This window comes from Mastacembelus armatus, chromosome 17, assembly GCF_900324485.2.
Source record: "Mastacembelus armatus chromosome 17, fMasArm1.2, whole genome shotgun sequence".
In the NCBI taxonomy this organism is placed as follows: domain Eukaryota; kingdom Metazoa; phylum Chordata; class Actinopteri; order Synbranchiformes; family Mastacembelidae; genus Mastacembelus; species Mastacembelus armatus.
In genome coordinates this window covers 17,895,044-17,920,689 of record NC_046649.1, presented here as the reverse complement: position 1 = coordinate 17,920,689, position 25,646 = coordinate 17,895,044, and the positions used below count along the sequence as shown (strand labels likewise).

The window sequence follows — 25,646 nt, the reverse complement described above, 5'->3', positions numbered from 1 at the left end:
TGGGATGTCATCAGACAAGCTTTAGTGAATGACTATTAATAACACGTGAATGACAAACTTCCCAGCAGTACTTATATTAGGTTGTTTTAAATGAAGAAATACTTAATGGTAATTTTTAGTTTGTAGTGTTAACAATTCTGCAGTTATATAACTGTGTGTAGTGTCCTTTGGTTTGATTGACCAGTATATTAACTTTTCTTAATTTGTATTGTCTAACGTAGGAAAAGTATGTGAAATATGAAAAGTCATCATGAGCGGATATTCTAAGTATATTTCTGTACCTTGGTGAGCACAATCCTACAGTAGAGTGACACAGTGAACATAACTGTGTGTTGCTTATTTGCCTCAGTCTTGTTTGTGGCGTTGTGCTGGCCGAGAGTCAGAAGTGTCAGACAGAAAGAACAGCCTTTCTCTGTCTGTCTCCCTCACTGAGCTGACACAGTGGCTGCGGCACAGACGGCAGACAGCTGCATCTCTTTGGCTTCCTCTGTTTGCTATTTGGAAACCAGTGACTTCATTACCACAGACCAGTGCAGCTGCACTCTCTGGCTGTCTTTTGGACTGTCTGCTCTGTCTGTCTGCTTGTCAGTCAGTCTCTCGGGCTGTATCTAATTAGATTTTGGCAGACATGCTAATCATTCACTATGTTGCCTTTATCTCTTCTTCCTTCCTCTATCTTTATGTCCATCTTCCATCTGCCTGTTTCTCTTGGGTTTATATCCTTACACATCTTGACTTATGCCCTTTGAGGTGATCTTGACTTTGCTATCCTTCGCTCACCATAATTCTTTTTTTCAGTCCACAGAGTTGTGCTGTTGCCCACATGGGTCTGTAAACGGTCAGTATCCCTCAGACTGTGATCAGTGGACAGTAATAAAATAAGCAGCCAAATGACTAGATAAGTCAATCGTTACATAAGCAATAAGACCATTTGTGCGCACATAAGAAGAAAGACAGAGGCTATTGATCAGGTCTTCTGTCGTGATGGATGTGGCCAGTTGCTTGGTGACACAGACGGTGAATCGGGGAGGAAGTAGACCAACAGGGAGCTGGGTAGACGCAGAAGAGGGAAATGGGGATGTTGCATAAGTTTTCATCTCTGTTAACACATTTGCCCCAGTTGCCCTAGTTGACCTCACCTTCTCCTGTTGCCTGTATTAGTTTTTGTCACTCAGACAGGCTGCCAGACAGAAAACATACCATCCCTGAGGGAGGCATTTAAGGTAAGGTTAGAGAAGAGTAGTAAAGAAAATGAAAGGATGAAGGTGAGAGGGTGAGGCCAGGACAGGTGCAGCAGGATGTTGTCAGTGACAGGCTGCTTTACATTTTGGTCATCTTTCATGAAGCAGGCCATGTCCACAGCCATTAGGTTGTTACAGGGGGCTTGGGCCCCAGCCTTCCTTTCCCCAAGTTGAAAATTAACCTCCCCAAGACCTGAGCTGAACCGCAAACCTAGCCTGGAACAGCCCTCTTGTTAGGCCAATCACATGCTGACAAGCTCACATTTCTGCAGCCAATGCTCTCTCCTTTGCCCCCCCCCCCCAAGGCACCCATTCACATATTTCCATGTCTGTTTTCCAAAGAACAATTATCCACTTATACTGCATAGACAGCAGCTTCTTTGAACGCTGGCCCAGAGTAACCTACAGTCTGTCACGCCTGTGTGTAGTTTGGTGTGGGAGACTGTGCGTGTTTCCTGTGCACATGATGCTGTGCCTAGGCCAGTATTTGCATCCTGTTAAAGGGTCCCTGCTAGGTAGGGGATGCTGGACTGCAGGGGACTTTGGTATGATGCCATCAGATCAGTGCCAGTGTCATAGCGTCATAACAGCAATCTAGTTCACTGGAGGAGCGTCAGTCATTTCTTACCTTTTCTTTAAATATAAAAGAATCTGCTCAGGTTTTTGGTTTCAGGACCAAAGTTTGGAAAGTGTCTGATTCACAGTAGAGGCCGCTTTGGACAGGGTGTGCCTCAGCTTCATGTATGTACTATGGACTGATGTGAGCTAGCCACTGCAGCAAACTGCAGAGATTGGTCAGTCCAAACACATTGGAGCCGCTGCCACGTCTGCCAGCAATTTCAGACTAAACAAACTAGCTAAGCCCCTCCCAGCCAAACGTCCTACGGGCTTCAAAAGAGCCCTGGCCTGACAGCCTGTTTGCATGTACACTGTGCTCTGGCTCTACCCCCTCAGGGCGTCAGACCAGTTTAGTGCTTGTAGGGAAAAGTAGAGGAAATACAACTGAAAGAGAGTGGATTATAATGGGTCGTGAGTTCAAACAAGATTGTAAGAAGAGAAAGCAGCTTGCATTCTAACATGTCTGACTAGCTTTCCCAAGTTATTCTGCATGAGACCAGATTAACGAGGAGGTATTAATTAATCAATGTGTTTATGAGAAGATTAACTGTCCACTGTCTAGGCTCCCTGGAGACAGTAAGACGAGCAGGTTGTGTACGATGGGGGCAGGGAGTTGGAGGCGAGGGAGGTATACTGTAAGAGGGCTGTGGGAGACTGCCAGCCTGTGCATGTTGTGTCCAAGCCGAGAGTGTTTGCATTTGAAAGGCTCTTCTGTGCCGCCTTCCCAGTGGGAACAGTGATTAATGAAGATATAAATGGAGAGACCTAAAGACTACGCTCTCCATAGGAGCACCATATACACAGCATATGCATGTACATACCATATGGGCACTTAAGACTACGTTTCTCATATTTTCTCCCTCAGCCCCAGTCTCCCACATTGGGAGATAAACACAGGATATCACAGGCGTGTCATGAGTCCCACTGGGCTCATACTCAGGGCATCCACAACACAAAACTCAGCCACTACACTGATCAGTTATGCATGCTGCAAACACATGGAAATCGGTGAAAAATATTCACCCTGTAACATTAAAGAAATCTGCATGTATCCACTTTTCCAGCGATTTGTTTGTGCTTGGTAGTAGTTCCATGTGGAAGGATTGTGCCTGTGATATTTGATTAGGTGTCCACTTTCTTTGGTCAAACAGTCCCACATGCTGAGTTGCAAACAGCAGCCAAGTTAAGTCTTGCCATAACCCATGTTAGTTTTAACCTTCAGCCCACGTTTCAGGTGAAATCAGACAGCACAGCAAACTGTGAGATGCAAACTTGCCAAGCTTGAAGGTGATTACTTGCCTAGTAAGTCCTTCATTTCGCAGCCTTTCACCTTTGCTCCACTAACATCAAACACCGTCCAACTGTTTCTTTCCCTTCCAGTGCTAGCAGCCTCTGCACCCTGTAAATCCTTATCTCACCAGGGGTCTTAACTGATCAGGACCCGGGGAAAGGCTGTAAAGTTAGCAACTGGGAAACAGACTGCATTAGTGAAGGTGAAACAAGTGCCATTTTGTGTTTTATGCAGTCTTACATCTCTTTCTGTCTCTTCCTTGTTGAATGCTGATGTTTACCTCACCGCTATTCCCAACTGCAGTGACAGTGCTCGTGGGATTCATCTGGCTCCCTGACATTTCTTAGGGGAGACACACATGCAAACATATAGTCATCTTTGCCTCATATCCCTCAAGGGTCCACACCAGCTAATATAGATCCTGTAAATAGAGGAGTGTTTCCCTCTGGAGCCTCACCAAGCCCTCTGCACAGCATTTACAGCATAAGCTAAGTAGTAGACAATCCTCGAGATCATTGACCTCCAGATGCAATTAATTACCTAACGGCTTTCACAAAATGTATATTGTGCATTTATATTTGAGCATACTTCAGCTGTGGAAGCCTAATTAAGGGTTGAATGAGTTGAAAGTGGTGAGTGCACTTCAGCATCCTTGCATGCAAGATAATAGTCAAGTCCTCCTTAACTGTCCCCAAGCAACAAAGTGGTGTGTGCTTGTGTGTGTGTCAAGCATGTGGTACCGATTCTTTGTGTGTCCAACTCTTTTTCTGGCTTCAATGTTGTTCATATTAAAACAGCCTTGTTGTTGGGAAGATGACTTTACTTTGACTTTATGCTTTGAAGAATGAAGCATCGTCTTGTGGTTTACAGCCCAGCGACATTCTAACCAATCCCTAAGACAGGTGCACTTTGTTATGCCAGATATTTTCTTTGTCATCACTATCAAAATGTTCTGGCTGAAACACATCCTGATTCCAGATGAGGCCATATGTGCACTATTTCTTTAGAAACGTGACTCATGTTGAGGGAAGAAATTTAGCCTCCAGACAGATGATGGTAGATTTTTGCCAAGGTTGCCTTTTCTGTCAGCAGACAGCCAGTCTTATTTTGTATTCAGAAATGCAGGGTGCCTCATAAAAGAATGAAAATAATTGTTGAAAGTTTCAATCCAAAGGTGAAACTTTTTGTCCATGTATCATCAGAGGTGAATAATGGAAAACCAGACTGTGACTTGACCCTGACGTGAGATTTGAATGTGTCCGTCTGATGATATCGCTTATTAGAGAGATGACACACACACAGTAGCACGAGATACTGTGTAGATGACACAGTGTGTGCAGTACATGATTAAAGGAAATCAAGGGGTCAAAACAGCCAGACACACATACACACGCATGAGCACAACCACCACCGCAAGCCACTTCCTGCCGTCACCACGCCAACCCTACTCTGCAGCGTGAGTCACAGTGCTCCTTCGGTGCTGTGGTCTGCTCTCCACTCATCAGCGTCACTGTGGAGCCAGGACAAAGATTTATCACCATCCCAGTCTCTGTCAGTCTGTTTGATGTACGCCCAGGTGTGTTCACTTAGAGCTCTGACTCAACTGTAATGACATTTACCAAACCCAGCCATCCTTTCCTTGGGCTGTTGCCAAACTAGCCTCAGACAGTGACTCTTTTAATGAAGGAAATCTGGTGATCTACTATGAATTGTGAGTTCAGCTGCCATTGGCTCTAGTTTATTAATTTCAGTGCGGGCAGGGTGGAAATTAATAGCAGCATCAGGCCCAATGCAGGTAGACCTTTACATGCAGGTTCCATCTGAAGTTTAGAATTTTTTTTTTTTTAGTGATTTAGATTCAGTAAGATTAACAGTAAATGTGGTGTGATTTTATTTTTTTTTTGCGGGTCACAGGCTTATGTGAAACTTGAAAGAATGGTCTTCAGAAACTTATTTTAAAAACTAGAGCTTGTGACAGCGAGAAAGGGAGAGAGATAGTGGGAGAGTCATGGTAGCTGACACCACCCATTACAGATTTGCACTGCAGTAGCTGCTGTGTGTGTGTTTGTAAGTGTGTGTGAGAGAGAGAGAGAGACGAGCCTGAGGGGCCGGGACAGCAAAGTCAAACTGTCCATGCAGAGACAAGCAGTAGAGGCTTCAAACAAGCTCCTGCATGTAATATGGATGAGACCAGAACAGTCAGGGGGGCTGTTTGGATATAACTCTCTCTCTTTCTATGTGACTGTGTTCCAGGTCAGCCTCCTTTCTTTCTCCTGCCTCTTTCCCCCATCTGGCTACATTGCGGACGGTGATGACCAACCACGCACTGACATTTACTGCAGTATTCACCATTACAGCATAGTGGCCTCCTGTACTGAGGAAGAAGTAAACAAACCGCTGATCAATATATGGCCGCATACAAGGGCCAGTATAGAAGGGTTTTAGTCAGGGTCAACCCCTGCTCTTGCATTAAAACGTCTAAACGCTCACTTATTTAACTGTGAATGGCATTTTCTTGTAGCGTGTTTATTTCCATCTTTCTCCAATAAACCTGGACTACTGTGTTATCTCATGGCTTTAAGACCAGTCTTATTGCAATCAGGCCTAATTATGATGATATCATGTTTGATGCGTTTAACAAAAACACATTTAGCTTCAGAGTCACTGTTAACAGCAAGCCTTAGCATGTATTTTGAGGCATTATAGTAAATGGTCGGGCAGTGTCTCCATTTTGTGTTTTCTCTCTGTAATGATAGCGGCGCAGTGCTGGCGTGCTGACAGCCTCTCTTGGCTTTCAGTCTGCTTAGCAACGCTCGTCCTCTCTCCAGCTCTCTGTTTCCTCTGTCTCCAAGCACTGCAAGTTGTTTCATCTGTTCAAATAGTAAGCCAACTTCCCTCATACAGAAAATCAGGCGACTAATTTGTGTTTTTGTGGTGGTTGTGTCTGTATCTCTGATTGCTTATTTGAACCAGTAACCTACCTACAAACACCATCCCATGACAGCGGCTTCTCTAGAGACTGTCTCTTATGTTTTTAGAGATGGTAAAACACACACTTATGCACACTAATGAAGCTCACATGATGAGCACAGTCATTCTCAGACAAGACAAGGGACCACTGGCCTCATTCTCAGTCAGCATGTCCTCCTGGGAGCATGAAGTGTGCCTGCTCATGTCTGTGTGCGTATTTGTGCACAGCAGTTTCCTTGCGGTAAAATGCGTCATCCTCCTACACTGCTGTTTGATGGAACTGTTGTTTGATGGGATGTCTGTTTACTTGCATGTGCATCTGTGTGTCTGTCTCTTGCCCTGCTTGACTCTCGTAGGTGAGCCCTGACAGCTTCTGTATTTAACACTGTGAGGGGCACTGGGGAAGGAAAGTGGAGCACACACATGCTGAGCTGGTGTGCTAGAGATGGTGAGCTGTATATGCAGATAGTATGCTCTCTCGTGCGTCGCTGCTTTTTAAATGCCCTTCACTGACACTCCTAGAGGCAGGAGGAATCTCACTGGGCACATTTTGAAACAGGTCTGTAATGCCTCATGTCTAACATAATAGCACCATAATATTTTTGTTGGATGTGAAGTGACCTGGTCAGAGAACACTTGCGCCTTGTGCCTGTCATTTACATAGCACAATCATGTTTCCTTTCTCATAAAGATGCATAATTATGCATATAATATAAATTAAGACCAACGATTTCACTGGTTTCAGCCTCTGAAATGTCAGTATGTGGTGGTTCTCTTAGTTTTCTATGATTATGAGTTAAATATTGTTGGCTGGACAAAACAAGACATTGAACATTTTTTTTCTGTTTTGTGACATTTCATAGACCAAACAATAAATTTATTAATCCAGAAAATAACTGTCAGAATCATTGATAATGAATTGTTGGAGTTACATAGTAGAACCTTAGCCAGTGTATTCCACTCAGACAGGTTGTCCATTCATGAGGTAACGTTATTACAACCCTCTTCATGTACTGCTGTGAGTACAGACTGGAAGCCGCCGCCTGGGATTTGACCATGAAATGTGATAAATGGAGGAGGTATACCGAGAGGGAGATGAATAGAAAAATTGATCGAGAGAGCTTAAAGAGGCTGCTTTTTATGTCAAGGATCATAGAGAAATACTGTAGCTGGTTTCCAAATTAAACTCCCATCTGTGGTAAAGCTACAGTAGCTGGACAGTAGGTTGTGCGTTTATTAAGGGGAGGTTCCCCGCTATCACTTTTATAACTCGCTTCATTTTCTCCCGTAGACTCCCATTAACTGTTTCTCCACTGGGTCCCATTTGGTTCTGGCTATCAAGGCTGTGGTGTGAGGATTGTAAAATGGCTGACAGGAGCCATAGAGGAAGGAACTCAACACGTTGCAGGGAGGGAAAATGCTGTGTGTGACGTGCGTGCAATGACTGTCTAGACAGTGTACCCATGTGGTTCAAAAATGTGCCTGAGGCCAGAAGCCAAAGCAAGATGGGAATTAACCTGTCCTTATCTGAGTGTGTACGAAGTGCTTGTGTGTACGTGTGCATGTGCGTCTGTGTTGCATGACTAGTCTGGCTGATGCTTATCAGCGTGCCTGTCTGGCTCTGCTCTTTCTCTCTGTTTGGAAAGAGGGAGTAACAGGTGTGTGTGCGTCTGTGTCTGTCTGTCTGGGGGAAGGCACCAACACACAGCCAGTTCCTTTATTTCCTTTTTCCTTGTCACCTGTTTGTCTAACTGTCCACCTGTCAGACCTGTTCTCAAGTTTTATTACAGCTTATCTTTTTGCCCAAGTCTAAATGACAGAAACATAAGGAAATTATAGTTTTTTCTTTTGGCAGTAACTGAAGGGTCAAACACTTTGAACAACCAGAGCAGAAGACTGTTCTTGGTTCTTGACTTGAAATAACCAGGTAATATTCGATCATTGTGGAGTATTCAGGCCTGATCAATTTCTGGACATTTTATTGTGTTGTATATTTCATAGGAAATAAATAAAAAAGCTAAACAAAACAGATCATATCAGTTTACATTAATTAACCCTTAATGACATTTTAAGACTTTTGCAGATTTGTTCAAAGTCCAAAACTGAAATATATTTTACAAAAGTACTCAAACCCCTTGATTCAGCAATCAGAGGTCTGAAGGGTTACTATTGGTTCACTAGACACAAGTATAACTGAAAACCCAAGCATTCCCAGCAGATTCATCTCATTTCACAGCTCCTACCACAAAAAAGTCTATTCCTTTAAATGCCCCACTTTGCTGCCTGCTTCCCTTGTGGGCTGTTATTGATTTGGCTGCTGAAACAAAGTGTGGCTCCCAGTCCTTGGATAAATGGCTTATTGGATTAGGACCTCCATATAAAGGCCTCTAGAGACTGTATGTGTGTGTGTGTTGGGGGGAAGGGGCAGACTACCACCAGCACTGGGCCCCAGTAAAATACACATAAAACCAAATCCCACAGACCAGCACAAGGCTTACATATCAGATCTTTACAGTATATGAACAGCTACACTACACAACCTTTTGAGACAAAGATAAGTTTAAAGAGAAGACAAGACAAAAATATATTTCTGCCACACACATCTAGGCAGACAAGCACCTTCAATATCTTGTTATTGCATGGTTCATCCAGGAAGTATACAGCATCTGTGTAGCCGTAGCTTGATCTTTGACACGGTTGACGACTGCAACAGAGCAGGATGTGGTTTAGAAACAGACAGGGCGTGACTGACTGTCTCTGTGAGCGTCTGTGTATGCGTGTTCCTCTTTTCTTTCCTTGCTGCTGAGGCCGAATGAAAGGCACCCAAATAAAGGCTGTTTACTTCCTCCTGAGAGAGGAAAAGGGAGAATGAGCTGCATTACTGTGTCCTCTACTGACCGCCACTGTCCCTTACCCTCTCTTTCCCCTTCTTGCATGCCAGGCTTATGAATGGCTCAGGGGAGGAGGAAAAAGGAGGGTGGGTGGTGCAGTTTTGTTTTGTGGACCCCTCTCTTTCCGTCCAGTGAGGTTGATTTGTCTTGTTTCAGTTACAGTACTAATGTTTTAACAGAGGGAAAGACAACTGGACCCAAAAGTGTTTTTGTTTTAAGGTGCAGAAGGGATCTTACATGGATTGTAATAACACACAGACATTCACACACAAACATAGGCTTGCTGCTCTGGGATGAAAGGTCAGACCAAGGCTTGTGCGTATGATGGTGCTTTTATTGTACTTTTATTGTGCTGTAGACTGCAGATTTGCCATTAGACTACTATTTGTGTCTTATTGTAAGTGTATGTTTTATAGCCTGGGCAGGGTTTCACAGTTTTACTTTTTCAGCAGCATATTCTCTGCAGATTTGACTCAGGCGAGCAAAAGCAGGAGCACTTGTGGTTTTGCTCATATAACTAGGGTAGAAATTGACCAATATGGATATTTACTATGGCCAATACCAGTACCAATGTTTACAAATCGGGTGATTCGATGGCCGATATACAATGCTGATTTTTAAATAAATTGTATTTATTTATTTATTGATTTGGGCTGATATGTTAGGCCAACTTTGTTTTCCAGGTTTTGGCAGATATCTACAGCGACCGGTCGACTAGAGTGAAGAAAGCTTTACTTCAGACTTGTTTGCAGTGTCTGTCTTTAGCCTAAAGTGAATTTTTATGCAGTAGAAAGCCTTCACTCCAAAAAGAAGTAATGAACGATATGGTGGTGCTTTTACTAGCAAAAACAATTATGAAAACTAATACTCTGAGCAGAATTTCATTTCTAGATAAAAAAAAACTTATTGTTCATAGAAGATAATGCAAGCATGTCAGCCTCCATTTCAAATGCCTCAATGTAAATAGAGAATAGAGGTAACAAGTATTCCCTGTGTAGCCCCTGCAGACTGAGCACACAGTAGGAATACATGACTGCCTCCAAAGTCCATTTATGCTCCACTTGCATTTACCAGACTGTGTATGGTCATGGTTTTCTGTGTAGTAGAGTGACGTTTGTTATTGCTGGATGTAACAGCACTCAGACTACACACACACACACACACTTTCTGCTCCATTACTGCAGCTGCTGTAGAAATGTCACGTGTGCTAATGGTCCAGAGACTAAACTGAGGCTCTGGAAATGGGTCACTGTAAAACTTCACATGGCCATGTGTGTTTAAAACAGTATGTGTCATGTAGCTCTACACTTGTATATAGTGGCAGACTGAGCCTCGTACGTGTGTGTGTTCAGCTGCAGTGGCAGGCAGACTGCTGGTGGTTAGGAACAACAGGGCAGAGTTCAGCTGTGTGAGTGCGTGGAATGCTAATCCACATTGTTGTGAGGCGAGCTTCTGCCTGACAGAGGGCTGGAGACAAGGGGGTTTGTGTGTGATAAGAGAGGTGTTTCATTAATGCATATTAATGGAGGAGCAGTGTGGTGTGTGTTAAAGCAAGATGGGGGGTGGGAAGGTAGAACAGACGAGAAAGATGGACAACAGGAGAAGAGGAAAGCAGCTGTGCTGAAATATGCATACGTTGGCACGTGCGCCCATTCATTAAGGAACAGAGAGTGTAGAGCAGGAGTTATGAGCAGGGGTGTGTGTGTGGGCGGTGGGTGTTAAACTGTCAACTGTCAGGTAAGCAGGATCCACAGGGAAAGACACAGGGCCATGAATGTAAAGTCTAACCACAGACAGACGTCTGCACACATATACACCAGCACAATCAACAAACGTTATCTCTCATTCCAAGTGTTTCTCATGCACTCACACAGACCAGCCTTTTAATGAGCTGTCAGTTGTCTAATCAGCAGAGCATCTGCTGTTGTGGGGATCAAGCAGATGGAAGACCTCTGGATGACCTGGTGTTAATGTCTGTTTGGCCCATGCTCTCTCTGTATTTGTCCCTCACACACAGACAGGACGAGCGACACATTTGCAATTAGGGCACCGTCGTATTGAATACGTCAAACACACACTCACAGATAAACAAACCTGGGCACATAGACAATTTTGATATTGGAGGGAATCCAGCCAGCCAGGAGCCAGCTCACCTCCACACCGCTGCAGTGGTATTATTGGTCCTGCAGTGGTATTATTGGTTCTGTTGATTCTCCATTCTTTCCCCTCCTTCCTTCTATCTCTGTCGTGTCACATCACCCTGCTGTGTCTTTCTCTTTGTGCCTCTGCTTCAACACTCCCTTCTTCAGCCCCCCCACCCCTCCCCTCCAGTACTGCAGCGATGCCTTCTGGAGGAAAAAAAAAAGAAGGAAATAACACCAACCACAAGCGCTTGTAAATGTACAAGCACTCCTCTGTGTACACACAGAGAGAGACACCTGGCTGTGCATACGGTTCCAGCTTTTTATATTTGTGTTGCATGCATTTGCATTTTCATTCATCCATGCCCTTGTAAATAAGGGAGGGTCTTCTACATACAGTGCACATGAATTCACACACTGAAGACACACACTGGTAGTAGTACTTGTCCTTTTTTTGTGACATCACAGAGAACATTACTTAAACATGATAGATGCAGATAATATATTTATAGTGACACAGTTGATACAGTTTATTATTTGGAGAAATATCCTCCTGATCAATATCAGTCATTGAAGCTGAGACATGGTCCCCCTGACTTAGTATAAAGGCTAATCAAAGATGCTAATTACCACACCGTAATGCACTGATTTAAGCCTATCATAAACAACAACACAAGAAATATTTTTAATTATTGAGGGAGCTGCAACAGAGAACAGTAACATATGTCCATTTTTTTTTTTAGGCTGACAGAGGTGAAATTTCCTGCATGATAAATTACTTAAAGTATTGTGTGGTTATCACATTTTCACAAAATGTTAAATTACCAGGTAGAATTTTATACTTTGCATGTAAAGGTTTTATGTGCCAAAATTACGTTGTTTGGCACATGGGACGATGATGTTGAAATGCCAAAATTAAAAAAGTGCATTTGAAAATTAAAGATAGGAGGTACATTATATGATTAATTATGATATTGAATTGAAACTACTATGAATTTTAGATGGCTAATGTTACAGTAATTTGGCTGTAATGTTTTAAGGAAGTTTAGCTCTAAGTGTCTTAGCTGATACAGTGCAGGGGAAAATCCTTTACTCCAGCTGATGAAAGGCGTGTGTGTGTGTGTGTGTGTGTGTGCGTGTGTGTGTGTGCGTGTGTGTGTGTGTGTGTTGCACATTCTGTGGATAAACAGTTGTAGATGGCTTTAAAAGGCTAGTAATTCAATTATTGATGCTTTCTACAACCACTATCTCTCTTTCAGTCTTCCATCTGCTCTCTTTCTTAGCACTTTTCTCCTCATTGGATTCTCTCTCATCCCTCTTTTTTTTTTTTTCTTTTTTTTTTTACATCCTTTTTCCTCCCACCTTCTCTCTGCACCGCTCTGTTGCTGTGGTCAACTGAAAGTGTGTGTGAGAACTGCGGGCAGCTTTGGTGTAGCGTCAGACCTGTCTGCTAAGAGTCATTTCCATTAGTTTGTGACCTTGGATTTGCTCACTAAGATGCATGTATATCAATGCATCACAAGTTCAGAAGCACATAATGATGGAACATGTAGCCATGTTGACTATCAGTGCTTTTCTTGTGTTTTATTCATATGGCTTCCTTGACTGGCTCATTCAGCATCTACTCTTAGCTTATCCATTTCCTTGTTGCATTTGTTTCTCAGATGCTGCATCACAGCCAGTTCAGGCCATAGCTCACTCACTTTTTCACTTTTATTGCCATTTGTCTTCATTTTCTATCTCTTAGATGTCATTTGTCTCTATTTCATACTGTTTAAATGTCATTTGTCTCTATCTTTCCCAACTGTGACTGTGGTAATTTCTTTCTCCCCACTTTCTTCCTCTCATTCCCAAGCTCCCTGACAACAGTGCATCACTTTAATTGCTCAGAATATTGTAACCAATGTTTTATATGCTCCACCCTGTGGTCTTTCTTTGTCTCCAACCTTGGTGTGTGTTTGTCAGTCTATTTGACTGCCGCCTCTCTCTTCATGTGTTTCAGAAGGCAGTGGAAGAGGAGGAGAGCCAGGTGAGGAAATCTTCAGCCAATCTCTGCTCACCCAGCAGCAAGTTGGCTGATTCCGACCCTGTGAGAAAGGTCAGTTGTTGGTTACCTGCTTCTATCCATGCATCTCTCCATCACTTCCTCCCACTCCAGCATCCTTTCCTCACTTCCCCCTCCCCCTACTTTATACACAGGTCAGCTCTCAGGGTCACAACTCCCACCCCCACCCCCACAGACAAAGCTACTGTTCACACATTTACAGCAGCAAGCTTCTCCTCTCTGACCTGTCAGGAAATAGACTCTGCTCTGCTCTCCACCTCATCTCTGTGCTGCACATACACCTTTACATGTCCACAAAGGAAGCAGCTCTTTTATCATGATTATCTTTTTTTCTCCAACATGTGCACACACACACACACAGACACACTCAGCTGAAGCCTGATGGGATGATCCTTCATCCACATGTATGCATGCATATATTAGCTTCATTAGATTAGGGCTTTGGGAGCGCCATGTGCAGTACGGCACATCGCTCCTTCTTGCAGCTTGTGTGTATGTACGTGTGTATGTCGGCACACAGGGATTACATGCAGGGATCAGTAATTGTGGATGGAAAACCTGCCATTCTGTGCCTTTGTAGCTTTAACGCCATAGAGTAAAAAAAGACAGTATAATGTTTTGGTATGTTATATTTATGTGTGTGTGTGTGTTTTTTTTTTTTTTTTTTTTTTTTTTTTTTCCACAGGGGAGGACATCTCCACCTACTCTGGTGTTCAACCCTCTTTTCTCAGACATCAAGGAGGAGCCAGGACACCCCACCCTGGTCCATCCCAGGTACTACATCCTATTAATCTTGATCAAATAGAACCAGTTATTTCATTATAGGTTTATCTAAAGGTTAAGTTTTTGATTGATTATTCAAGATCAAATGTGACCAGGACATGTTCTCTGAGTCGAAGATGAAAGAATCTTGTCTCATGTCTTGTCACATGTTTAGTTCAGGATCATTCAATGTACAATTATATACAAAAGAGAAAATGACTAAATCCTTCCTTTTGACAAGCTGCAGTTTATTTTCTGAAATGTTAAAAATTATCACTTTAAAAGTGATGTTAGGTGTCAGTTTGACTTCACTGTGTTTTTCAGTAAATGAAATTCTAGTCCCTCATTTGTCAATACTGTACTACCTTATCTGCTTGGTTCCCTCTTTGTCCTCTATCATTCGGCACGTGACTCTCCTCTCCCTCATCCTCCTTTTTTCTTCCCACAGCCCTTCCATCTTTCTCTTCCTCTTGCTGTTCTTCCCCAGAGCATACTAGCCTGTGTTTGGATATGGTGCTCTGATAGTGCCAGTAATCTGGCCCAGATTAAAAACTGGAGTTAAATGCTTTATGGCACCATACCTGCATGACTCCCTTGACATACTGTCTGTATAGGGGTCTTGCAGATGTCAGGCCAGACAAATTTGCAGGATTCGATTTCTGGTCACCATCATCACATGACTGCCACATTCCTAGACCAGTCAGGACTTGCACAGACAAGTTTAGAGCATGTCTTTTGCACTGCAGCCTTACTATTAATGAAATGTCCTGCTACAGCCAAATGCTGTGCTATCCTTAACATATACTTAACATTCTACTACCAACATCCATTAACGCTTGTCTTATATGAGCCAGCCTTACATTATTCAGTCACATTTTGGGGAGTCTATGTGAAGGAGTTTGAGATTCCCATGAAGGAGAGCGGGCAGTGCTTCGTTTCCATCCAGAGGAGTTGTAGGAAGGCTTGGTTAGCAGTGCTGTAGTTTTTTTTTTTTGAGCTGAGCCCCACTGAGCTGTCATGCTTAACCTAGTTCACAGCTTCAGCCTCAGCTCAGTCTGAAGGGCACTGCTGGAGGGGGAGGGGCTCAAAGCATCTCCTCTCCATCTGCTTCTCTGTCTCTTTCTGTTTCTCTCTCTCCTTTCTCCCTTCCCACCATACAGCTGAGAATAGACAGATAGTGTTGGCTCAGTGACTTCAGAGCATCTTCAGGCATTATCTCTCTGTTGTACCCACTACCTGGACATTTGTGATAAGCTAAAGGCCTGTTTATGTTGAGATTGTGTAAACACATGATAAGAAATATCCGTGTTCCATACTGGGTTTTCAGATGGTGCTGTTAGCTCAAGCTAAAAAAAAAGTCACCAAATGATTTGATTTATCACTCTGATTCAGTTGAATATTTAGCTTTATGTATACCAACATTGCAAAGGCTGTTGCTTGAAACAATTAATGAAATGTACATGGTAACACCACTACTATTATGAGTCGAGCAACAAAAATATATAATTCAGTACATAATTACCAGCATGTCCCACCTTTGTGTGATTGAGGAGAACTAGGATTTGAATTTCAGTGTTCAGTATTGTGTTAATATTAACACTGCTAAGGTAGGAAATACATTTGAGGGCCATTCAGTGTTTAAATGTGTTTTTATTTTATTTTCTCATCTGTTTCTTTCTCCCAGTTACTACCTGTATACGTACGATAAGATGGTGGCTCCTAATGTGTCTCTGCGGAGAGAGGCAGAGATGAGCCCGGAGATGCTCGGAGCGCTGCTCAAACACCACTACAGCCGCAGAGTGCTGGGCCATGATGAGCCACCCATGGGTCAGTAATAATACACACAAAGTTGATTTATGATATTGTGCACATACACACAGAAAAAGACTTATGTACTGCAGGATATATACTTACATCACAAACGTAGAAGACTTTAACACAAATCCAGTCTTTAAAATTGTGGTTACAACAAATTCATCTGCATGTTTTTTTTTTTTTTTTTTTTTTTTTTTGTTGTTCTAAACCATAGCAAGCAAACAAAACTTTATAACAGCAGGAGTGTTTTAAGCTTGCTTTTGACCATCGTCAGTGTTGGAGCGTAATCTGGGATAATATTCCATGGACTAGGAACATAAAAGCCAAAAGCCACTTTGCCAACTTTAAATTGACCCCTCAACAATCAGAAGGCCTGAAGCAGATGACCTAAGAGGTCTGATACTGGATATGCAGGTCAGAGAGGTACTGTAATGTGGTGTAAGGCCATAGAGACTTTAATGACAAACAATAATAATAATGATCAAAGATTTTAATACACACTTGAAATTGTCTTCCCTTTGGATAGACTGCAAATTGGGCAAATACCGAGCCAATAAGTCCTACCTTAAGTTCCATGTACTGGCTGGTTTTCTGATTGAAAGCTCCAGAAAAAGCAGATGCATGGACTATAAAATGAGATTTCATTGTGAAATATTTCTATACTGTGGTCTGAACAGTTTATTAGACCCTATTTCAGCTTAGCAGTGATAATCAATCATAGGCATACAACTCAGACAGATATTAAATATATTTTATTTAATAAATACTCTTGTGTATATTAGTGTTAAAGAACAGACACATCCATTATCTGTACTGCTTATCCCATAGAGGGTTATGGGGGGGCTTTGGAGCCAATCCTAGCTGACATTGGGTGAGAGGCAGGGCACACCCTGAGCAAATCGCCAGTCTGTCACAGGGCTGACAAAAAACAGACACATTCACATCTGTGGGTAATTTAAGGCACAAAAAAAATCTAACCTGAATATCTATGGACTGTGGGAAAAAGCAAGAGTAAACGGAGCCGGAGAAAGCACACTTAGACACGGGGGAGAACAACACTCCACACAGAAAGGTCCTGGTAGACTCAAGTTCATACCAAAAACCTTCTTGCTGTAAGGCCCTGAGCAGACACAGACACTGTTAGTGTACAACCTGCAGAAAACTACCATCCAACACGCACACTTATGCACACACTTAACATTTCAGCCTGCAGTGATGCTCATAATCATGCGTTGACCTTCACTTTAAACACTCTGGGGGTATCTTACTATTGATGAACAAGGGAAGTGAAAATCACAGTGACCCCTCACTTTGCACTGTGTTTTTATGTGCATATTAAACTGTGTATATTAAGCTGACATTAATAAGGTGTGTGTGTGTGTGTGTTACAGCAATTACAGCAATGGTTTTTGTCATCGTTATGCCACATATGACTGCCAGACTGTCTCATATCTCTCAGGCGTTCTGCTCCCCTTTTTCTTCTCCAACCAATCTGTCTCTCCTCCATTCTCCTGCTCTCCTTTCCTGGCAGCTATCTCCACATCATCGCTGTGTTCCATCTCCTCCTGCACTTCCTCTTCCATCCATTCCATCCTTGCCTCTTTCTAGTCCAACTCCCCTCATCTCTGCCTCCTTCACAGCCTGTTGTCACTTCCCCCCTTCCTCCTCCTCCTCTGCATCCTCCTCTTTTCCTAATTGAATACTTTCCTTTCCAATCATGTCTATGCGCCTTTCTCTCCCACTGATGTGGCTCCCTGTCTATCCCCTGCTTATTTTCTTTTGATCCACCTCCAAATGACTCACCCCTGTTATTTGTGTGTTTTTGCTGTCTTGTGTGTTTGCTTTGTAGAGCATGCTCTGTATGTGGCTATGTGTATTAGTGTGTATACGCAGATGTGCAAGCCAACCTGAATCAGTAAATACGTGTCTCTCCGGTGCCAGAGATACGTGTACAGAGCATGCTGTTTTCTGTCACACACACACTGAATGAATACATAATACTGGTAAACATCCTACTGTCATCCCTTTCTGCCTGTAAGCATATACCTTAAAACACACATTCATTACAAGCTGACACGTGCCCTACTGCAGCATCTGTGCACGTATGACACTGCCTATTTGATCTGTTTCCCATGAGGCACACATTAAAAGCCACAGTAAGGGAACAAGGCAGACTTTTCACAGAGAAGGAGCCCACACAGAGCAATGTAGCTCCCACACAAGGCCCTTTATTCATCTCTTTTCTGTCTCTGTGTCTGAGGGTACACATGCACAGAATTTGTGGGTGAGCGTTTGGTTCCTCGGCTGTTGCCATGCCGTGTTTGCATGTGTGCTCACACTGAGAAAGAGGTGTGAGCTTTTATGAGGTTGTGCGAGGGTGTTACTAAGCGTAGGCGGGAGTGCGCGCTAGCTTGACTCGCACTTCCTGTCTTTCAGCCACCCCCTGCTTCATCTTTTTTAAACTCTTTCCTTCATCTTCCTCTTCCTCCATCCTCAGATCTTCACCCATCGCCTCCCGTTGCTTCTGGTGCCGAGGAGGCCAAATCTCAACGCGCCACTACTGCTTCAACCACCGAGCGGGAATGCCAAACCCAGGCAGTTTCCATGGAGACAAGCGGCCCAAGTTACAAGAAAGCCACCCACACCCCCACCCTCACTCCTCCTCCTCCTGCGTCTTTGCTGTCGCCGATAACGGAAATAGCAGCTAAGGACATTGGCTCTGCCACGAATGCTGCTGCAGTGGTGGTGGGGGGGCTAGAGGACGACAAGGACAGGATTGTTGTGGAGATCATGCAGATGTACAGCAGGCAGCAGGAGAAACTCAACTCCACCCTGCACAAGCAGCTGCAGCTGGAAATGGTGAGCTGGTGTTCGGAAAAACCACGATAAATGAGTCCAAGATAAACTAAACTATAACTGTCCTCACCTATTAAAAGTGTCCTTGATGTGGATGTGGAGGTGATGTTCACCTTCCACTGACACCCCCAACATGCTCCACCTCCCACATCCAATGATACATTGAGGTACTGAGTGGTTCTGCCATTTTTAAAAGAAGTCAGAACCCCCAGTTCATCTAAATCCTAATTAATCATATATTCACTTCATATAGAACATATTGTTTATTATTGAAACATTTAAAGGTTAATTTTATTTTGGAGATATGGAAATAAATTTGACCCAGCATTACAGTGATGTTCACACTTGCTCAATTGTATTGTGTTTAATGGGATTTGAAAGAAAGTGCATTTGTATTTTAAAATGGGATATACAGCTTTGGAAAACATGATTTGCACAATGTCTTAACAATTGAAGCAAATTGGGCTTTTCAATACTATACTACATATGTTCCATGTATAAAATGCTTCCACTCTTGCCTTTCCCTTTGATACATCCACCTACTGTCTGAACTGGGCATGGCCCCTTGTGGCATCAGACTTCTGTCTGTTGTTATTTCCCATCATTTGTATCTTTATGTCCCAGGAGCTGGAGGCGTTGCGTGGGGGAGAGGTGGCAAGGCTACGGGAGCTGAGTGCAGAGCAACGGGAACTTCGCAGTGAACTGGAGGCTGTACACAGCGAGCAGGCGCGGCAGCTTAGCCAGGCGCGCCAGGAACAGCTGGAGCTGGAGGCCCGTCTGGAACAGCTTCGACAGCAGGCCTGTGCCTGTGAGCCAGGGGCACAACGCCAACAAGAGGCCCACTACACTGCACAGGTATGAGCTTAACAGTGCAACACAAGCATTCAGTGGACAGATATTGGCATCAGAAACAGTTTGAGCACATCACAGTGGAATATGCCATAGTATGCCTTAACATATGTCTTTTTATCAAGATATTATGATGGTATACTCCAGTGGAAATCTAATTCAAACCAAGCACTGTACATATTAATAATTCTTTGTATTAACAGGCATTGAATTGAAATAGGAGTACTAAGAAGCAGAAGATTAATTGGAGAAATATCATGATCTTGCTTTAAATATGCTCTTCAGATAGAGGATAGACATCACCTATGTATTTCCTCAGAGAGGAGTAGTAATATTTTATATCAGAACCTTCAGACTGAAGATAAGGTGACTTGGGATAGGTTGCATTACATTGACCTGTGCTCAGGGCTGCGGTATCCTTGAACAGAAAACTAATCTGGAGCTTTTTTGATAATCACTTAATTGTTTAAGCAGATTTGCTAAACATTTAATGTTTACAGCTTCTTAGATGTAAGGATTTACAGCTTATGTTATGGAGCTTATACATTTGTAAACTGACATTTGCAGACCACATGATTAATTGAAAAAATAAAATCTGAAGATCAAGGTTGGAGATGATGAAAATAACTGTTATTTGCAGCCTTAATTAAGAATAGGCACTTAAACACCAGGATTTGTTATGAGCTGTTAGTAAATATGATAATGTTTCAGACTAAACGTCTCCCAATGTTCTGTGATCATAAGCTGATTGTATGTCTGTCTCCTCACAGTTGTCAGAGCTTCGTCAGAGGCTGGAACGGGCAGAGGCCGACCGGCAGGAGCTGCAGGAGGAATTGCGCAGGGAGCGGGAGGCACGGGAGAAGCTGGAGCGTACAATCACCCAGCTCAAGCAGCAGATGGCCCAGTCTGGCACAGTGGGAGGCAGTCCCTCACCTCCTCCAACCCCTTCCATCGGAACCCCTAACGCCCACTCCCCACCCTCATCTTCCATGCCAGAGGCCCCAGTGTCTGGCCAAAAGTAACTGCCTGCCCTACAGCCGCCTCCCTCCCTCATTCCTGTTCCCATCACTCCCCCAACTCTATGGACACAACACAGAAAGGAGCTTCACGTCTCCAGAGGCTGTTTTTAAGTTGTCCAACTCACCCTTTTTTTATTTCAGTGTAGGACTGACTTTTGATTTTGTAATTTAACATCACTTAAAAAAAATTATGTTGTTTTGTTTTTATTATTCTTTCTTTTGCTCTTCTCTTTAAACAGTATTTAAAGATTTTTTGGGCATGTATGTTTGATATAATTTATAGTTTTTACCAAACAGCTGCTTCACAGACAGGAGTTTGGTTGATTAGAGACCAACTCAACCCATCACTATTTTTGCCCCTCATAGTTTTCACTCCCCCCTCACATCCCTCCTTGCTCTTTATGGATTCTGGAGCCACTGACTTTGAGATTTTGAACTCCTCGCAGACATCACTTCAAGCTACTACCTGGCACTGCAGTTGGTGCCCGTGGACACATAATGGCGCCTGGTTGTGTGCCTCTTCTCCATCTTTCTGTACCTACAGCCCAGATACTCAAGTACAAGTGAGTGCAGGAAACTGCATAGACATTTTAACACAGTTTTTTTGCTCATGATTACATTCATAAAGTACAAAATGTTATAACATAAAGTCTATACGGAGGAGAAAAACCCTGAGTGTACAAAAGAGACATTTTGCAGATGCTGTAAAACCTTATCAAAGCCAATATTAATGCTGAACTTGAAATGAGTGTTTTAAATGTGACCCCCACAAAGTAGCTAGCCAACAAGTTGTCTGGACCCCAGCTGCTCCTAACACAGACTAGTTTCCTCTTCACTCTGCTGGGCTGCACCTGGACCCTCCTGTTGTAGACCAAACAGTCTGTCGGTTGATCCACCAGCTGCCCAGTGTTTCTGTGAACTCGGCCCACTCCCCACGGAGATCTGAAAACTTCCACTGCTGTACGCTAGTGCCATTGCCCTCTGCTAGGAAACTCCTCAACACTGTGGTTTTCACCCTCTTTGGGCTAGTCAGAAAACACTGTGAAGAAGCTCACTAAGAGTGTTATGCACTTAACATGCTCTCCTTCCCCAGAATGGCTGGGAAAGGAATGTGTCTGGACATAGGGGCTTGTTGAGCCAGTGTAGCTTTTCAAAAAAGAAGAAAGGCAGTCTCACATGTGCAGTAGCTGTACTGTGTTACCATAATACATATGACATCCTTACTTGCCCGTGCACACTCGAGTGTGTCAGTGCAGTGCAGGCATTCAGGCAGAACAATAGCCCCAGCGTTCCCAGCAGATGATCAAAGCTCCAGTCTGTCCATTTTCTAGGCTTCTTTATTTGTATTATTTGACTGCATTGTTAGCAGACAGTTTTATCCCCACTCTGCTTGTCAGAGCGTCATCTTAAGAATGTGGGTCACAGGTGAAAGCAGTTAGTCTAGGGTGGTTTAGGCCCTGCTTCATGTTATTCTGCCTGGCTGAACAAACAGCACTGTGCAGGGAGAGGAAGCAAGGGGAGAATTTAAGGGGACCGCTCAGGGGACTGGCCTACACTCCCCCTTGGCAGGCTGGGTGGCCCGACGCTGGGGATGCAGAGGGAGCCCTTTTTGTTTCATGCCCCCCAGAAAGGGGCCAGCTGTTGTCTGCAGGCCTCTACTCACCCTCGGGTGAGACTGTACAGGATTCCCCAACTCCAAACAACTTCCGTCTCCTCCTCTCCCACATAACCACAGAACCTCTGTCACTCACACACACACACACACATTCCCGTCCATCCATCTTCAGTACCACATCCAGCTGGGAGTGTGCAGTGTTTTGTAGATGCCCAAGAGAATGACCAGACGTCCAGCCAGAGGAAGAGAGGAGTTTTACTGTATCAGTTTCCAGGCAAAGCGATTTTTATTGCCATTAGGGTGATCCCTCTAACCAAGTGTGTGTCTGTGTGTCTGTGTGTCTGTAAATAACTGTAAAAAGAGGAGGGGATCAGCCTTGGATAAACTGAGCTTTTTTATGCATCTGCTACAAATGCAAATTGATAGACATTCCACTGTGCTCCATCCTGTTCAATGCAGATTTTCTTACACCACTTCCCTTTACAATAAGAGACCTTAAAGACCGGGCAGAGTACAGGTGTGGTTTGTTGATAGTCATAAAAACAGTTGCAGGTGCAAGCCAGTTAAATCAAACCCATGCTGCAAATGTACACTCTGTTGTTCCGTTTAAATCTTTATTAAAATTATGGAAGAAAATATTTAACATATTAACTAAAGATTTATATTCACTTTGTAAATACAGTAGTCATTAATATATTAACTGTTCTTATATGAATAATCTTTGAAAAGTTATATCAATTGGACCAGACCTAAGGCTTCAGACAGCCTAAATGTTTCGCTTTCTTCTTTTTTTTAAAAAAAGTGGTCTTTGAAAATATCAGAACTTGACTTGTGTTGAGTGGATGTGGGGAAGTGAAACGCATGGTTTACTGAGTCATAATACAGGACAAAGGAAAAATAGGACAATAATACTTTTACACATTCTCCCCAATTTCTGAAATGATGCATTTGTTTTTTGTGGATTTCATACTGACAGACTATTTAACTTGTAATCTAATGAGCTTTTTCTCCTCTGGTAAAATCCTTTCCCTGAGCTACATGTAAATTGAAAACATTTGTTGAAGAAAATGCTTTTTGGAAAAGGAAGCAAAAAATTATTTTTTGCATGCTTGCTACTCCTTATGTTTTTTTTATCACCAGGCCACTCTATCAATAAGTTTATTTAAAAAAAAAAAAAAAAAAAAAAAATTTCTTTCCCCCTACATCACACAAACTATTGAGATGGCTTATGTGCATGAACATTGAATGTGTAAATTTTATATCATTACAGGTTGAAATCACAGCTAATCAGGCTAATTTGATTTGGAAATGTGTGTGTGTGTGTGTATGTATGTGTATGTATGTTGGCCTTTGATGTCTGACTGTAGCACGGCAGCTTTGAAAAGGGAAAGAAAAACTTGCTCCTGTAGCTCTGGATGTGTACTTTTATCTGATTGAAACCCATATATCTTTGTCTGGATGTGTTAACATCACTCAAAAGAAAATCAGTATTAGTTTTTATTGACTCAATTACCTCATCAGCAGAACAAAAATTAAAAAAAAAAATCATAACATTAGGAGATATTTAAAACATTATTTTCTTTCTGTGTAATTTGCATTTTATACACAAGGGGGGACTATTTAGCTCCTTTAATTGTACATCGTAATGAAAAAAAGAACTAAATGATAAGGGGTATAAATCCCTTGTAACATGGTGTGCTGGGCCTTTTTGCATTTTACAGTGTTATGAGAACTTAGAGATGCTTTGTACAGAATTTTACAGGTATGAAGTTTGCCCAAGGGAGTAACGGAAGGTGAAAGAAACCAACCTTTACCAGGTGAACACAGCGAACACAGGATTTACATAACCATACATGAAGAAAAGTAGTCAACAAATCCAATGTGGCCTTTGCAGGTCATTTGCTTTGTAGTCAGTCAGACATTATTCTATGCCAGTGTGGGAGAAGTAGGAGGTAGAGTTACACCGGTGACTGATCACACAGTTCACTAGTTATTAAGAATACCCTTATTTATTTTATACACGTCCTGCTATATCTGAAAAAATAATGGCTTTGCTGAAAAGGTTCCTTTATTCCTCTCAATGCTGTTCTGAAACATGCAGTGTCTGTGTATGACCATTGCATACTACGTTGCCAATACTACAGTGTGATGAGACTTTTGTTCTTGCATGAATTGAGACACTGTTCTCCTACCTCATGTTGTGATATAGACAGATGTTTTTTAAGCAGAAGACACTGCATCTTTAACTGTTTATCATCATTGATATTTACTAGTAAAGGACATACCTGTAAATGCTTTTAGCTAATACCTCAGTTGTATTTAGTGTTTGTTTTTTTTTGTTTTGTTTTTGCCCTTTCCTTGATTTCAGATCTTGTAAATATACCATGTATAGACAATGAACTTGGATCAAATTCAAGTAAAGTTCTGTAGTGTCAAACCACTGTTATTTTTTGGTTTTCCTATCTGCTTGTAGTGCTGACTTGTCAAAGAGTCATAAAATTGCACATACTACTCAGTGAGAGCTGTGGGAGCTGCAGATGTGGTTTTAACTTCATTGTGAATGTAAACTTGAATTGAACTCAAGGGGGGTGTATGTGGGAAGCAGCTGTCGTAGTAATATGAAATACCAACCCTTAAAAGGTACAAATGAGGGAAGGTATAGCATTTCAAGAACTAAGACAGGTGACTTGAAAACATAAATATCTAGAATTGAAACAGTCACTTGAATGACAAGTTAATCCACAAGAATTCTGATAATAAACTATTTAAGTGGTTCTTTATAAGAATATGCCCCAATTTCCAGCCTTTCAAATGTAAAGATTTTCTGTTGTCTTAACAAATAGTCTGATATGAATATACAATATTCACAAAACAAACATTTTATTGGGCAAATTAAAAACAAGTGTAAAATAACCCCAAAAAACTCCATACATCAATTTGGTTCCTAAGCCTAAAAGAGGGGTTTGGGGCCTAATGTTAGATAACTTTAGTAGAGATGGACATGTTTTTATTTGTGGTGAGGAAAGGAGAAATATACCCTACACCTCTGATATCCCTGTCATCACCGTGAAACTGTTTAAAACTCTTTAAGGATACTTAATACAATAACTCATCCAGACTCGCAACAGGTTGACCTGTCCACCATTTTCTAACCAGATTGTCTTAAAGGTGCAGACCAATAACTTTGAATCGATCTTCAAAACACTACAGTTTAATGGCAATGAGGTTGGTTTAAAGTCTTCCAAATTTGATGTCATTCTGTTACTGAAATGTTGAGATATTGAGAAACCAGAGTACCTGGAGAAAACCCACACAAGCACAGGGAGAACATGCAAACTCCACACAGAAAGGCTGGGATGTGAACCCAGGCCCTTCTTGCTGTGAGGCAACAGTGCTAACCACTCATCCTGTGGTGACCGTGAATGTCAGTGCAAAATTTCATTTCTGGGGCAAAGGGCTGGACAGACTGACCAACATTGCCATTGCCAGTCATACTGCTATGGCAGACAGACA

The 25,646-nt window shown here is 42.5% G+C and overlaps 1 protein-coding gene across 1 annotated transcript in view; it reads left to right on the top strand.

The window, feature by feature from the left end:
* Positions 1 to 24,570, top strand: part of skila (SKI-like proto-oncogene a) — a 28,787-nt gene extending 4,217 nt beyond the window's left edge. The window contains exons 2-7 of the mRNA XM_026313760.1: positions 13,155 to 13,250; positions 13,903 to 13,991; positions 15,664 to 15,806; positions 18,292 to 18,653; positions 19,275 to 19,505; positions 20,270 to 24,570. Coding sequence (XP_026169545.1) covers positions 13,155 to 13,250; positions 13,903 to 13,991; positions 15,664 to 15,806; positions 18,292 to 18,653; positions 19,275 to 19,505; positions 20,270 to 20,521 — 1,173 coding nt within the window. The 3' untranslated portion in view covers positions 20,522 to 24,570. The remainder of the gene's footprint in view (positions 1 to 13,154; positions 13,251 to 13,902; positions 13,992 to 15,663; positions 15,807 to 18,291; positions 18,654 to 19,274; positions 19,506 to 20,269) is intronic.
* The last annotated feature ends 1,076 nt before the right edge of the window (positions 24,571 to 25,646 follow it).